Source organism: Caretta caretta, chromosome 3 (genome assembly GCF_965140235.1).
Source record: "Caretta caretta isolate rCarCar2 chromosome 3, rCarCar1.hap1, whole genome shotgun sequence".
NCBI classification, from domain to species: domain Eukaryota; kingdom Metazoa; phylum Chordata; order Testudines; family Cheloniidae; genus Caretta; species Caretta caretta.
In genome coordinates, this window is record NC_134208.1 from 161,066,260 (window position 1) to 161,080,610 (window position 14,351).

A 14,351-nucleotide genomic window follows, 5' to 3' on the forward strand; every position below is an offset into this window, starting at 1 on the left:
AGCCTTTCATCATGCATTATTTGTATGACAGATATCATCAACTGGTAGGTGTGAGATGGCACTCTGCAGGCAAATAAATTGACCTATGCAGTCTACAAGCTAAAGCCAATAATTCTTTTTTTTTCCCCCTAGAAATTCCATTGATGGAAGAAGACCCTTAACCAGCACAAATTTTGTTCATTATATGATCAGACTGGGCAAAATGAATCATGCACATATATATACATACAGATAGAGAAAAAGACTATTTAAAGATTGGAGGGAGGGTATTTTTCCTATTTTTTGATCTTCCGTGTGATGATGTCACCAGATTGTGTGCACATCTCAATCAACTGTGTGGTTAACAGCATCAGCAATTGAACAGCAGGTTTGTGAAATGAATCCTGGGGATTTGATGAGACCATTTGCAGAAAAAGAACTATGAATTCTTGGAACTGAAATTAACGTATCTCTGCATTGCACGAAGTTGGATGATTCTGTAGAAACACTGTTGAATTTTGATACAAGTACTTACTGCCTCATAAAAGCATGTCAGATTGTGTAGATTTGCTTACAAAGGCTGCTCTATACTATCTGTGGACCCTGGTTTGTGAAGGATTATTATAATTTTTTAAAAAATCAGTGTTGAAATCTGAAAAAAGAAAACAGTCTCCTTTTGAATACCCTGTATTAACCAGGCTTTTAAGAGGAAGCCATTGTTTTTTCTTCCTAACATCATTTCAGACCTTGTCTGCAGAAAACATAACAGAAGAGATGGGACTCATATAAAGTTTGACATTATGATAACAAATATAAATATATATACACACACACTCTTTTAAAGAAAATGAAAAAGAAAGGGAAAGACATGATCTGGAGATTTTTTTAAAGTAAAGTAGGATTTATATAATATATAATGTACAAGGTAAAGTATCAATATTTGTATTTATGCAGCACTTATACATTAGATTTGATAAACCCTGTGATTTTATGAATGGATTTAGAAAGTGTTAAAATAACAAGGTCATGATGAAGGAGGTGTTGAACTACTGTCTTGTTTCCCCATTTCTTACACCATCCCATACATATATACATAGGTTATTCTACGGCCAAATCCCAAAGCACTACAGTGTCCCTACTGTATGGGGTAGTACTCTGGGTCATTACTGTAGAATACCATAGTACTTTTTTTTTTCTTTTAAAGGGGCATTACCTGTATTTCAGTCCTTTTTTTTATTTACCAGCTTGTATCCAGTTGACCTTCATAGAGCTTGTTATTACTAACCAAGTGCTCTGCTACCATGTTAGCTTCCACGCAGGAACATTTGAAAGGAAGGAAGGACAACGCAGTCAGCTTGAAGTGCACTCATCACGGATACAAATAGACAGAGTGATATTGTTTTAAAGAAAATGCACAGTGCTCAGAGTGCTGTTGAAATTTGATTTCCTCCTTTGCAAGAACGGAATACCATGCCTCATGATCCACTTGTGGCTCCATTTCTCTCCTCCTCCTCCTCATGTGGAGCTGGGGCACAATCTAACCACTGCAAACAAATCCTGTATCTACGGTATGTTCCTGGGAGGGTTATGTGATACATTATTTGTAAGGAATATTCCTCCCTGCTTCAACTTGGCTATTCATTTGCCAAGCAAATTTTCCATCTCATTTCTAGCATTGCACGCTTGAAATAAGAACATTATGTTAAGTTTACAGTGGTTTAAAGCAGGGGTCTCCAAACTACGGCCCATGGGCCGGATCCAGCCCGGGGCTTCCATTTGTCCGGCCCTCCAACCAACGGGGAGAGGTGGCGAACAGCTGAGTAGGCACGCCGAGCAGGCAGGGGGAGGGCTGCCGTCAGCAGCAGCTCACGTCTGAGCTGTGGGGAGGGGTGAGTGCCGCTGGGAGCCAGTGTCCCCCCAGAAGGGGAGACCACTTAGGGGGGAGTCGTTCCTGCAGCTGAGCAGGCACAGACCCCTGCCTTAGAGTAAAAGTACAAGCCAGATGCTTCATTATATCTCCAATAAATGGAGTAAAAAAGATGGATAATTTCATAATGGTTAAATTTTAACTACAGCACTAATAGAACCAAACAGTCCCAACCAACAGTGGGAACCTGGAGCTTCTCTTACCAAAGTACAGCCAAACTTTCAATCCTTTGTCATTTTCTTCAGCAGAGCAGGCATGCCTAGCAGGCACAGGGAGAAGGGAGCAGGCAGGGGGCACAGCAGACCCAAAAAGGGGAGCCAACTTACAGTACCTGCATTGATTAACTTTTATACCTGATTTAGAATTTAATACAACACTGACACAGTAGAGTAGTGTTGTTTTTTTAACAATTTTGCATATATTTAATTTCTTTCACAGTTGCTTCGGCCCACGAAGCCCCTTCAAAAATCTAATATGGCCCTCGTCTCATAAAGTTTGGAGACCCCTGGTTTAAACAGTAACTCACTGTTGTCTTGACTGAGACAGATTGTTATCTGTGTGGGCTAGTTGAAAGAAAGAAAGCAATATAGCAATAGAGTCTAGTTTCAACTGCAATAGAACAAATCAGGAGTATTTCTGTTATCATTAGTCAACCCATATTATACTGTTGGTTTTTGTTCATTTATTTATTTATTTATTTGTGTTGTGAGAGCAGCTAGCGGCCCCAGACATCAATCAGAGCCCTATTGTGCCAGGCACTGTACAAACATAGAAGGAGGAGATGGTCCCTGCCCTGAAGAGCTTACAGTCTAAGTATATAATGAGACAATAGGTGAATACAACAAACAGGGAGAGGCAGCAGAGTGTAAGATTGAGACAATGATTGTTATGATCTCGGTTGCCCCAGTCTGAGATCAGAATCTCTAAAGTATGATGTTGAAAGGTAAGATGCATACAGTATCATCTTTCATTGTTGCTTAAATGAGAGCTGCAAATTGCTTTGATGGAGTTCTCTCAGTTGTATCAATATCTATGAGATTTCCCCCATGCGCAGGCCATGAGGACATTCCCACCATATCCAGCTGTGCTTTTATTGCCAATTCCTGGTTCAGTTTGCCATCCCAGCATATATACTGTGTGGGTGATGTGATATCAAGCAAGGAAGACCCTCAGAAACACAGGTTAATTAAATGATTTTGTTTTATAGTATTGTTGCACAGATTTGCAAAATATTAACCATATTACAATTATCCTATAAAATATAGTGAAATCTGTTCTTGCTGCTATCCACAGTGCCCTGTGTTAACAGTTTGCAAAATCTCAATCCTTTTGAAATTACTTACTTCCTGTATATTAACTCCTACTGTGGTAGCTGCCTGGTTAATGTATGTCTGCCTGTCCGCAGACTGCCATTGCTCTGTCTGTTGTATTGCAGTCAGCCTGCTGAGGTGGTCAGAAAGGGCAGCTGGTTCCAAACTTGAAAATTTATTTTTCAAGTAAAGAATTTAGCTCAAAACACTTTCAAAGTATCAATAGAGAGTTATGGTTTATTGGACCATTTTTCTTTGTAAACCTGAAAATGCAATAGAAAACATGTATAAGTGAAAGCTGCTAGTTAGTCTTTTGGTAGTGGTGCTGTTCTGTATTAAATGTGGCCCAAAAGAGAAAAAAAATTGAGTTTGTCCCCCGTTTAATTCTTTATGATATACAAGATGTTTTGTTGCTTGCTTGCTTGCTTGCTTAACATTTTGTTCTGATTGTTTACATTGGAGTGGAATTGTAAAGAGAGTTATATGCAGCAGCGTTGAGCATGTTTGAAAATTCCCCCCTAGAAATCCAGGTCTTATGTTTTTTCTTGAAGACACGTTAGGTCACTGGAGAACTGGTAAGATGATACTATGCTTACCTGGCAAGTGAAAGCAGATTGGGAGGGTAAGGTATTCTTATTGTGGTTAAAGATTCCCCACGCAAGCTCCTTCATTTAAGGGTTAAGAGCTCACAACCTACGTTTCTGAGATCTCCAGGAAAACCAAGAAAGAGCAGAATTGGCATTCCTGAAATTTCTAAGACGAAAAATAAGCAGGAAAAAATATATGTTGTAGAGAGGGTGAGAGACAATCATTTCTTCTTTGAGTGTCCCTATGGGTGCTCCGCTGTAGGTGTCTGCGCCCCTGCGACTTTAGTCGGAGATTTTTGGTAGCACTGTCCGTTGAGCCCGCACATGTGTTTCCCCCTCCAACCCCCCCCCACCCCCACCCCCTCCTACCCCAGGCTATCTAGCACTGCACCAAGAACCTCCCTCTTACTTCCTTCTCAGCGCGGGCACTGGAAAAACATGGGCTCCCAGTCGTTGGCCAGGCCAGCCAGAGGGGTTCCCCGGTGCAGCCACCTCGGTACCAACGGCACCAGCAGCTCTGAAGTATGGTACTCAGAAGGGAGCCTCTGCTGTGAGCTCTGCTCTCTGCCACATGGGCTGCACCACCTGGAGACAGACAATTACCGTACCATCTCTAAAAGAGCAGCACAGAAAAAATCTTTGGTACCAGGTGTGACAAAACTCCATCATCGTGGACATGGTTAATGCACGAAGCAAGCAACATCATGCCAAGTCGACCCCATATGATCGGGCTTGGCAGGACGGCATATTTGTCGGCAACATTACCATTTAGAGTCACGAATTACCAAACTCTCATGGCCAAATACAATTTTATTAATTATGGGAAACTAAATGTGTTTCTGGAACATTTACTGGAGACACAAAATGAGCAGTTCCAGACCATTCTTAGAGAGGGTCATTTATTAGCCAGACTGGTGCTAGAGACAGCACTAGATGTAGCCGATACAGTGGCCTGCCCGCTCTCCATGACAGTGGTACTGAGGCAGGCTTCTTGGCTACACCTTTCTGGGTTGCCCAAAGAGCTGCAGAAGACTTCCAGTTTGAAGGGCCCAAATTCTTCATGGAGAAGACAGATACTTCTCTCCACATCCTGAAGGATTCCCAGGCCACATCACACTCCCTAGGAATCTGTACTGTGAGACAGAAGAGAAGATACACCTCTCAGCCACAGCACAGGTCACAACCTCCTCAATAACCACCATCTCAGCACTGTTAGGACCTGCAGCGTAAGAGGATGAGGGCTCAAAAACAGAAACATTTCGCACCCCAATCCGTGACTGCCTCTCAATCCGCCTCCTTAAGCACTTTTGACAGGCTGGTTGGGGGCCTGAACAATTATATCTTGCAACATCAGCTGCCATCTACACACCTGTCACGCCCCTTCAGAAATTGCCTGGCCCTTTTTCACAGCAGTTGGGAGAATATCACCTCTGACAGATGGGTCCTGGAGATTATTTCAAAGAGTTACACCATTCAATTCATGTCCTGCCCCCATTCCAACCCTCCTTCCCCATCCCCCTTCAGTTCTGAGAAACCCTTTCTCACGAGAACCTACGTCATCAGGAAATATATAATTTGTTATGCCTAGGGGCCACAGAACCAGTCTCAGTGCAATTCAGGAGCAAGGGGTTTTACTCTCATTATTTCCTGATCCTCAAGGCGAAGGGAGGTTGGAGGCCCATTCTAGTTATAAGGGCATTAAACAAATACTGGAAGGCACAGACATTCAAGATAGTGATGCTAACCACCATTATTCCAGCTCTAGAGCAAGGAGATTGATTTCCAGCTCTCAACCTACAAGATGTCTACTTCCATATCTCAATACAGCCATCGTACAGGAGATTTCCTACAGTACACCTGCTCTGCCTGGAACTGCTCCCTTGATGCTGGAGACACTAGTTCCTTGCTGGGTTGTGGACTTGGGCTTAGTCCCACTGGAAGCGATGCAGGTGATGGGGGTGTCTCTGTCGACTGTGAACCATTCTCTGCTGGTGCACTAGGTGGTATTTGAGGCTTCAGTTGAGCCTGTTGCACCAGTTTAGCTGCTGCTGCAGGTGCAGGCTCTGTGGTGCCCTCTGGTGCTGGTTCCCCTGACTCTGGTGGGGTTGCAAGCACGGACTCTGGTGCTGACTGCTCCGCCAGTTCTGATCCTTGGACTGGCTCTGGCTGGGTCCCACAAACTGGATCTACAACCTCTGCTATAGACTCTGGTCTGGGGTCTGGTTTTACCAACTCTGGCTGGGTCCCCAGGCCTATAGTATCAGGGGACACAGACTAGGTCCTTTTAGGAGGCTCAGGAATGGAGTTAGGTGTGGAGGCCTGTTTAGCCTGGCTGCGGGTGACCATCCGTACCCTTTTTGTTAGCCTCACATGGTTGGTTAAGTTTTTTCTCCCAGCAGCATGGGAATGGGATAATCATCATAGACTGCAAAGGTCCGCTTTCCTGACCAGCCCTTGTCTGTAGGCAAGTTAAGAGTTGGCCTTAAAGGGTTGCACTGTCACTTGGGCCTCTGGGTTGATGAATTTGGGGTCCACCAGGGATTGGTGGCTAGCTGACGTGTGCTCCAGTTTCTCTCCACGCTGTAATCTTCCTCCCGCCCACACTCAGTTTCCCTTCGGTCTGGGGGTATTTGCGAGACATCTAGGCCTGAAGGCTCTTGGTGGGACCCCGGGGTGATGAGTTGCAGTCGGCTGGTGCTCTTGGGGCAATAGGCCTTCACATGCCCCAGCTCGTTACATTTAAACCATTGCCCAGCTGAGTGAGGGCTGGGGCGAGGTGGGTGGGGTGGTAGGACCATAGGACATCTGGGGTCTCCCTGGCTGTGTGGAGGACTTCTGCTTGTGAGATGGGGCCTTGGGCTCATTCCGATGGTGGGTGTCGTCTTGGGTTGCCCCTTCTGGTACCCCCACCAACTGCTACTAGCTATCTTCTTCTCTGCCACCTCCACCCATTTGGTTCCGATCTCCCTCACCTCGATTACAGTTTTGTGCTTCCCATCTAGGATGTACCTTTCTATTTCCTCAGGAACACCCTCTAAGAACTGCTCCATTTGCATTAGGAGATCTTCCTGAGACTTAACACTTGCTCCTGATATCCAGGCATCCCAATTTTTTACAATGTGATAGGCGTATCGGGAAAATGCCCTATCTGGTTTCCACCTTAGGGCTCTGAACCGCCGACGGGCATGCTCGGGGGTTAGCCCCATCCTAATTCTGGCCTTGTGTTTAAAAAGTTTGTACTCGTTCATGTGTTTTTTAGGCATTTCAGCTGCCACCTCTGCTAAGGGTCCACTGAGTTGTGGCCTTAGCTCCACCATATACTGGTCTGTAGGGGTGTTGTACCCAAGGCAGGCCCTTTCGAAATTTTCTAAGGCCTCTGTATCATCGCCTACCTTGCATCTGGGGAATTTCTTGGAATGGGGAGTGGTACCTGGAGGAGGACTATTAAGGCTACTTGGCTGACCCAGCTTAGCCCTTTCCAGCTCTAAGTGCTTCAGCTCTGTCTCCGCTTCTAAGCACTTCGCCTCCATTTCCACCTCCAAGCGCTTCATCTGTAGGAAGAAATTCCCGTCTTCCATAGTTAGAACTCAGTCTGGGTTAAGGGCATCCCTCCATCTTGGCACCTGAATCTCGAGTTGGGGAGGGCTGACCATTCCCTCTGGGGAAAACTCCAGTCCCCCATCCCCTCCCTGCATTTCTTTCATGGAGCTGGATGTCTGGGCTTGATCTGGGTCTGTCTTCTCTGTGGCGTGCCACTTTGGGAAGACTGGTTGCTGTAGGGTTTCAGTGCCTGACTGCAACCTCATGCACAGGGCTGTCTACTCTAGCCTAGCTATTTCATTGCCACAAAGCTAGAAAAAAAAATAAACTGCTTGTTGGACTCCCTGGCTTTGCAGGCTGAACCCTTTGCATGCCTGTTCCACCTCAGGCAGCAAAGAAAAGAGGAAAAAAAACTCCCTGGCTTTGCAGGTTGCCAAAAGGAAAAATGTGTCCTTTTAAAATCCTGAGGTCTGTGCCTCTGGTTCAAAATGATCCCACGACTGCAACCATGTCAAGGCTAATTCCCCACTCTGGGACTATGAGTGCAGAAGGTGGGGGTCCACAAGGATTCTAAAAATTAATAAAAATAACGAGGAGTCCTTGTGGGACCTTAAAGACTAACATATTTATTTGGGCATAAGCTTTTCATGGGGTTAGAACCCACTTCATCAGATGCAGGGAACGAAAATACAGGAGCAGGTATAAATACATGAAAGGATGGGGGTTGCTTTATCAAGTGTGAGGTCAGTCTAACGAGATAAATCAATTAACAGCAGGATATCAAGGGAGGAGAAATAAATTTTGAAGTGGTAAGAGAGTGGCCCATTACAGACAGTTGACAAGAAGGTGTGAGTAACAGTAGGGAGAAATTAGTATTGGGGAAATTAAGTTTAGGTTTTGTAATGACCCGACCACTCCCACTAAGGTTCCCAGAGGCTTTGGGGCAGAGATGCACTGTAAGTAAGTATTGTTTTGGTACAGGTGTGGGAATTTTGCAAACTCAATTTTATAGTCACTTTAAAGAAATTACATCAATATTGAAATCTAGCCAGTTTCAAAAACTAGTTAAAACTAGCTCCTCTGCAGTCCCTCTGCCAGCTTCCATGGTTTGATAATGTCCTGTTTTGAAAAAAATATGTTTCTCTCCTGTGTCGATATGTGAAAGACCCACCTAGCGAGAGGAGGAATGCTGGAGCAGATGGCACACACAGTGCTGCCAAATGTAGACTGAAAAAACAGAAACGTGTTACTGTCATCTCCAGTATCGTCCTCTTGAGTGGTAGTTGCTAACCATTTGGAGACAGAAGTGTAGTTGCTTATAGCAGACAAACCTCTCTGTAAGGATGGTGGGTTACTCCTCTCATATTGCAGCGTACATTGGTACTGATGTGTTAACTAAGACGCCAACCTTTAACATAGAAGTATGAACAGGAGATCCAACAGGTTTGGTCAGAAAAATGTAAACAGAGGTGTTCTGAGGCCTCATTCTGAACCAGTGGGCATCTGTATCTTTGCTGATGTCATATCTGCCCCTGAAAAAAAATTCTCAAAAATAACAGTGTCAGGCAAATTTGACTGGCCAACTCTCAGACATTTCCAGAAGTGTGTCAGATGCACTGGCTCAAAGGATTTAGGAGAAATAACTGGGCTTAACCCAGGTCCCATCATTTCAGCCTGTTTTCTGTGTTGTCTATATAGGAATGTATCCTGTGCATTGTCTTCTGGCATGTTCACCATCCCTTTGGTGTTTATACAGATTCCAGCCAGAGCTGTACTCCAGTTCAGCAATGGAAGTATTCCATAGACCTGGACTCCACTAAGAGCCTCTGAGTGTAACCCGAGCCCCACTGCTGCCAACGGGAGCTTTGCCATTGACTTCAGTGGGACCAGACTTTCACCCTAAATCAAATCTGAGATTGTGTTAATCTGCTCTTCACTTTCAGTTTTGGCTGTTCCATAGGTGCAGGGCTCTTTACTGGAAACTCCCTGTGCACTGTGTGAGGTTATTCACCCTCCGCATTTAGCTGAAGACAGCAGTTTCAGAATGCAGAGCCACAGTGAAGACAGCAGTTAGATTACTGAAGTGGTCAGATTGTCAGGTTTGTGCAGAATATTCCTCCCCTCAGCATTGTTCTGGTTCCATAAAAGGAGTTTCATAAGGCTGCCCAATCCTCTCTGCTTCCTTATGCAGAGGTTAGCCAGTATGCCACATTAAAGCCAAACCTGGACTGAGGGGAGAGCAGCACACCTGTGGCTTTCTAAACATGGAGCTCCTGTCTTTTGGTCTCTTTTGGATTCTGGGGGAGCGGACAGGGAGGAACCAGAGAGCAGCTTCTCTGGATCTCCAAGGGCACATCTGCTCCAAAACTAATACTGGTTGAACCAGTAGCAAATCCCACTGTGCATCTATAATACCCACCCCTTGCAGGCTGCTTTTGGGGGAGTTATGCTTCCATGGCAGAAAGACGGGCCTTGCTTTGCCCTGTCCTGTTTCAGGTCATTTTATATATGCTCCTTCCCTCTGCAGGTAACATGAGGGAGCTAACCTAGAGTAACAGCCTAGTCCTTCCGCTTTCCCATCTGTGCCCCAGAATAATTGGTAGAAAACTCCTCAGTAGGAACTCCTGTAGTATCCTTCATGCTCGTTAGGGTTTTCCCTATATGGAAGAAATGTGGCCCAGACTTTCCAGATACACCTTTTCCATGAGTGGAAGAGCCAATATTTAACAATAACAGAAAATGCCCCCACCTGCTGGCTAGACTGTGTGTGTGTGTGTGTGTGCTGCACATTAACACAGCTGAGACTCAAACTAGGACCCTTGTGATCTGATGGTGGCAGCTTTCCTTTGCGAGTCAGAAAGAAATCCCCTAATGGACAAGGCAGAATGGGCTGGGCTAAGATCCATGTTGTGATTATTTGATAACTACAGGAACAAGAGATCCATACAATAACTTATTTGAAGCAGAAGCCTGCAGAATAGATGGGTTAAAAGCAAAGAAGACCAGTGGAAACACCCTAGCAGGGTGCTATGGGAAGGCCTTGGGACTGATTCAAAATGAAATAAAGGCACAAAGAGAAAGAGATTCCATGAGAATATGCTTCAGGTACCTTGGGCGGATTCAGTTCTTCCCTCTTGCCTCTGCACTTCATGGTGCATGAATTAGCTCTGCTTGCAGCAGTGATTCTTGTCTGCCATGGATGAGACTTTCTTTGTGCTCAGATGAATTTCCTCCATCTTTCTAGATTTGCTTTTTCCTTCCCCTCTGCTTTTTTCTTCTTCTTAGTCTTTCCTCTTTGCTTTTTCTATCCCCTCTTCACACTGTTACTTCTCTTTCTCAGACAAGATGCTGGGATGTGAAATTAGTTTGTTGATATCAGGTCGTTTCTAGAGGCAGAGTTTCCCCATCACAGCACCTCATTGACATTCTCAGAAGAGAAGACTGATAGGTCATGGGGACTGAATGACCCACTGCCCAAAGAAATGCGCCATGGAGATCATGGTTGAAGCACAGTGAGGGTTGCTTGTGTTACGGCAGCCCATGCTTTATCTGGTCTGACGCTGTCAGTCCCCAGGCCCATCAATGCATGTGAACATATACACACAAAGAAGTATTGGCCAAGATTTTCAGAGTGACCAGTGCTTTTGGGTGCCCAACGTGAGACCCTTTTAAAGGGGTTGATCTTCAGAAATCTGCAAATCAGCCTTGAAAAGCTTGGCCACTGGACACAGCAGAACAGTCCATCCAGCTATATCCTATTGCTGCTTGGTTTGTTTCTTAATAGAAGAATAATTGTGCTTTTATTACAACAAGCAGCTGAGAATTTGCTAGTTACTATGTTGTTACGTTTACATCCAACTTTTGCCAAAACAAGACTAGGTTAGTTTTCTACTGCTCCTTGCCCTCAGCCTCTGGCTTCTGAGAGTCCAGTGCTGGATGAATGCCACTCGTAACTCTGTGTCTCAGAACCGCACCTGTTCTCTCTAGAGTATTTACACTTCTCACCTTTGTCCTTGTGTTATCTCTCTGGCAGCACATTTGCCCATCTTGATCTTGCTGCTGTCTGATATTTTAGTGGGAATGCCATGTCAACTGATGTATTTTTTTATAACCATATAATTACTGCCTCTCAACAAGGTGCTTGGGGCAAAAGGTCTTTCTTAGAACATTGGGATGGTGCAACAGTCAAGAATTTCAGAGTTAGCATTCCAAAGGGCTGGGCAGTTTCTATTACAAATACATTTCACTGGTGGTTTGTGGTATGGGCGAGTCTCTCTTTTATGGGGTGGGGAAAGAATTGCTGAGCAAAGCTGTGCTGTTCTGCATCCACACCACTAGGACGCACCTTGATACCACAAGAAATACCATGAACGGAATAGATTTGTTTAGTCTGTAGATCTGATAATACCTGCAATTTTAAATCCAGTTTTTATAGGAAACAGAACTGCTACAGTCTATGGCTCCACTAGGAGGAAACCAAACAGGGGCTGAGTGCCATTCTCCACTGACCATGTGCTGCTCTATACTGTGTCACTGACACTACTTGTTTAATAAATGGAGTGTTACAATCCCCAGTGAAATTGTTCATTTACATTATAGTCTATGGCTGAATTGCCCTCCCCATTCTATGATTCCTTCTAGATCCTTTTTCCTGTGCTGCCTGTTTAAATCTTGCATCAGAAGTTCACTGCACCCTCATCAACAAATATGCTATGAAGGATTCTTCAGGCCAGTCCTACAAGGTGCTGAACGCCTTCAACTCCCATTGGTTTCTCAGCACCTCTAAGGAGGGCCCTGAAATTGTTACTTCATTTAAAAAAAACTAAACTGCACATTAGACATTGAGATTGAGCCTGATCTTCTTCCTATTCTTTTTCATTTGTTGTTTAATTTTAAATTTAAAAATTAATATCAACACATTCAAGAAGTAGCTAAGGAAGCCAACTTTAAAGCAGATCAGACTCATGGTCAAAATTAGAGCCCAGAAAGAAAGTCTCTCGTTAAGAAGAGTCAATACTAGCCCATAACTACTGAAATCTGAAAGCTTAATGCAAGCTGTATCCCTACATTAATTGCTAGTGTTTATAAGTGCTTTTGCTGGAAAGATACAACTTCTGCAATATAGTTACATATTTATACTCTGTACAATAGATCTGTACGCTTACAAAGGTGGGCCTGTGTCTTTGGCCACCAGTCAGAAGGGAGCTGTGTGTAATATTCACAAGTGCAATACTAATAAAACACATTTGTGAACTTTGACATTTGGTGAATTTTTTTTCTTTTACAGAATAACAAGAATGACATAGAGCTTAGAGGAAAATGAGTCAAGGCATTAGTAGTGTCAGAGAGAGAGGGTGGAAATAAGAGCAACTGTGTGGAGGGTGGTAGGTATGTTTTGAAGGATGTTAAAGAGGTTCTGTCAATTTGGATTTTTTTTAACTACATAATTTTAAAAGCTGGGTTTATGATAGAGCACACTTTAAACGGCTTGTTTAGTTTCTTTAAAAGAAATTACTTGATTCATCTGCATCCCTGCAGATCCGTATCACTTACAACAATCTTTGTTACATTGGTGTTAAAGTTGCTGCCATACAACCGTGCCTTCTGTTCCCTATATCATTCTGGAACATGGGACTTCTAAATCCCAAACCAAACAAGCTAAGGTCCCACATATTCTGAAAATAATATTTAGTTACATAAGAACAAAAGAACGGCCATACTGAGTCAGACCAATGGTCCATCTAGCCCAGTATCCTGTCTTCTGACAGTGGCCAATGCAAGGTGCTTCAGAGGGAATGAACAGAACAGATAATCCTCAAGTGATCCATCCCCTGTCGCCCATTCCCAGCTTCTGGCAAACAGAGGCTAGGGACACCATCCCTGTCCATCCTGGCTAATAGCCATTGATGGACCTATCCTCCATGAACTTCTCCAGTTCTTTTTGGAACCCTGTTGTAGTCTTGGTCTTCACAACATCCTCTAGCAAAGAGTTCGACAGGCTGACTGTGAGTTGTATGAAGAAATACTTCCTTTTGTTTGTTTTAAACATGCTGCTTATTAATTTCATTTGGTGACCCCTAGTTCTTATGAGAAGGAGTTAATAATGTTTCCTTATTTACTTTCTCCACACAGGTCATGATTTTATAGACCTCTATCTTATTCCTCCATAGTCTCTTTTCCAAGCTGAAAAGTCCCAGTCTTATTAATCTTTTGCACTGGTTTTACACTATTGCAGCTCACATGCACTGGGGTTTGCACTGTGTAGCAACATCAGTGGAAAAATTTCAGTGTAGACAGACCTTAAGGGTCTTTTGCCAGGAGAGAAAAATGGGCTGAGAGTAACACCACCAATGTGTTTGCCCCACTCCCACCTTCCCCTCTGTGCACTCCTCTGACTGCGGCCTCTTCTCTTTCAGCTTAGCTGCTGCAATTAGTTGTAATCCACCCTTGTACAGAGTAGTTGCATGAGGCAGGGAGGGCAACTAAGCATCAACATCACAATGAAAGCGACTATACTCAAGCTCTCAAATGCACACAGTAAAGAAACAAGTAGCCACCCAGATCGTTAATTTAGTAATAGCAGGCACATAATTTTCAGGCAAATATGATTTCCAAGTTGATGCTGACTTTTAAAATGATAGTAGTTATCTGTCCAGCGGAACTTGGGCTCCATGGTATCTCTCATGACCCCAGTCAAGCCTTTACAAGGCAACAGGAGGAAATGGAACAGATGTGAGCAGTGTTTGTGGGGCTTAGACTCATTGCACAAAGGGTATGTCTATACTGCAATAAATCACCCACGGCTGACCCATGTCAGGCTCGGGCTGTGGGGCTATAAAATTGTAGCGTAGACAGTCTGGGTTTGGGCTGGAGCCTGGGCTTTGGGACCCTCCTCCCCTCCAAGGACATCTACGCTACAGTTTTATAGCCTTGCAGCACAAGTCAGCTGACATGGACCCGCCGTGGGTGTTTTATTGTGGTGTAAATATACCCAAAATCTGCCGAGAC

The 14,351-nt window shown here is 44.2% G+C and overlaps 1 protein-coding gene across 5 annotated transcripts in view; it reads left to right on the top strand.

Moving 5' to 3' along the window:
* SUSD4 (sushi domain containing 4) overlaps nt 1–12,602 on the top strand; it is a 132,882-nt gene extending 120,280 nt beyond the window's left edge. For all 5 annotated transcript variants that reach the window (XM_048843291.2, XM_048843294.2, XM_048843290.2 and 2 more), the window contains one exon: nt 133–12,602. In XM_048843291.2, coding sequence (XP_048699248.1) covers nt 133–161 — 29 coding nt within the window. In that variant the 3' untranslated portion in view covers nt 162–12,602. The remainder of the gene's footprint in view (nt 1–132) is intronic.
* Nucleotides 12,603–14,351: the final 1,749 nt, after the last annotated feature.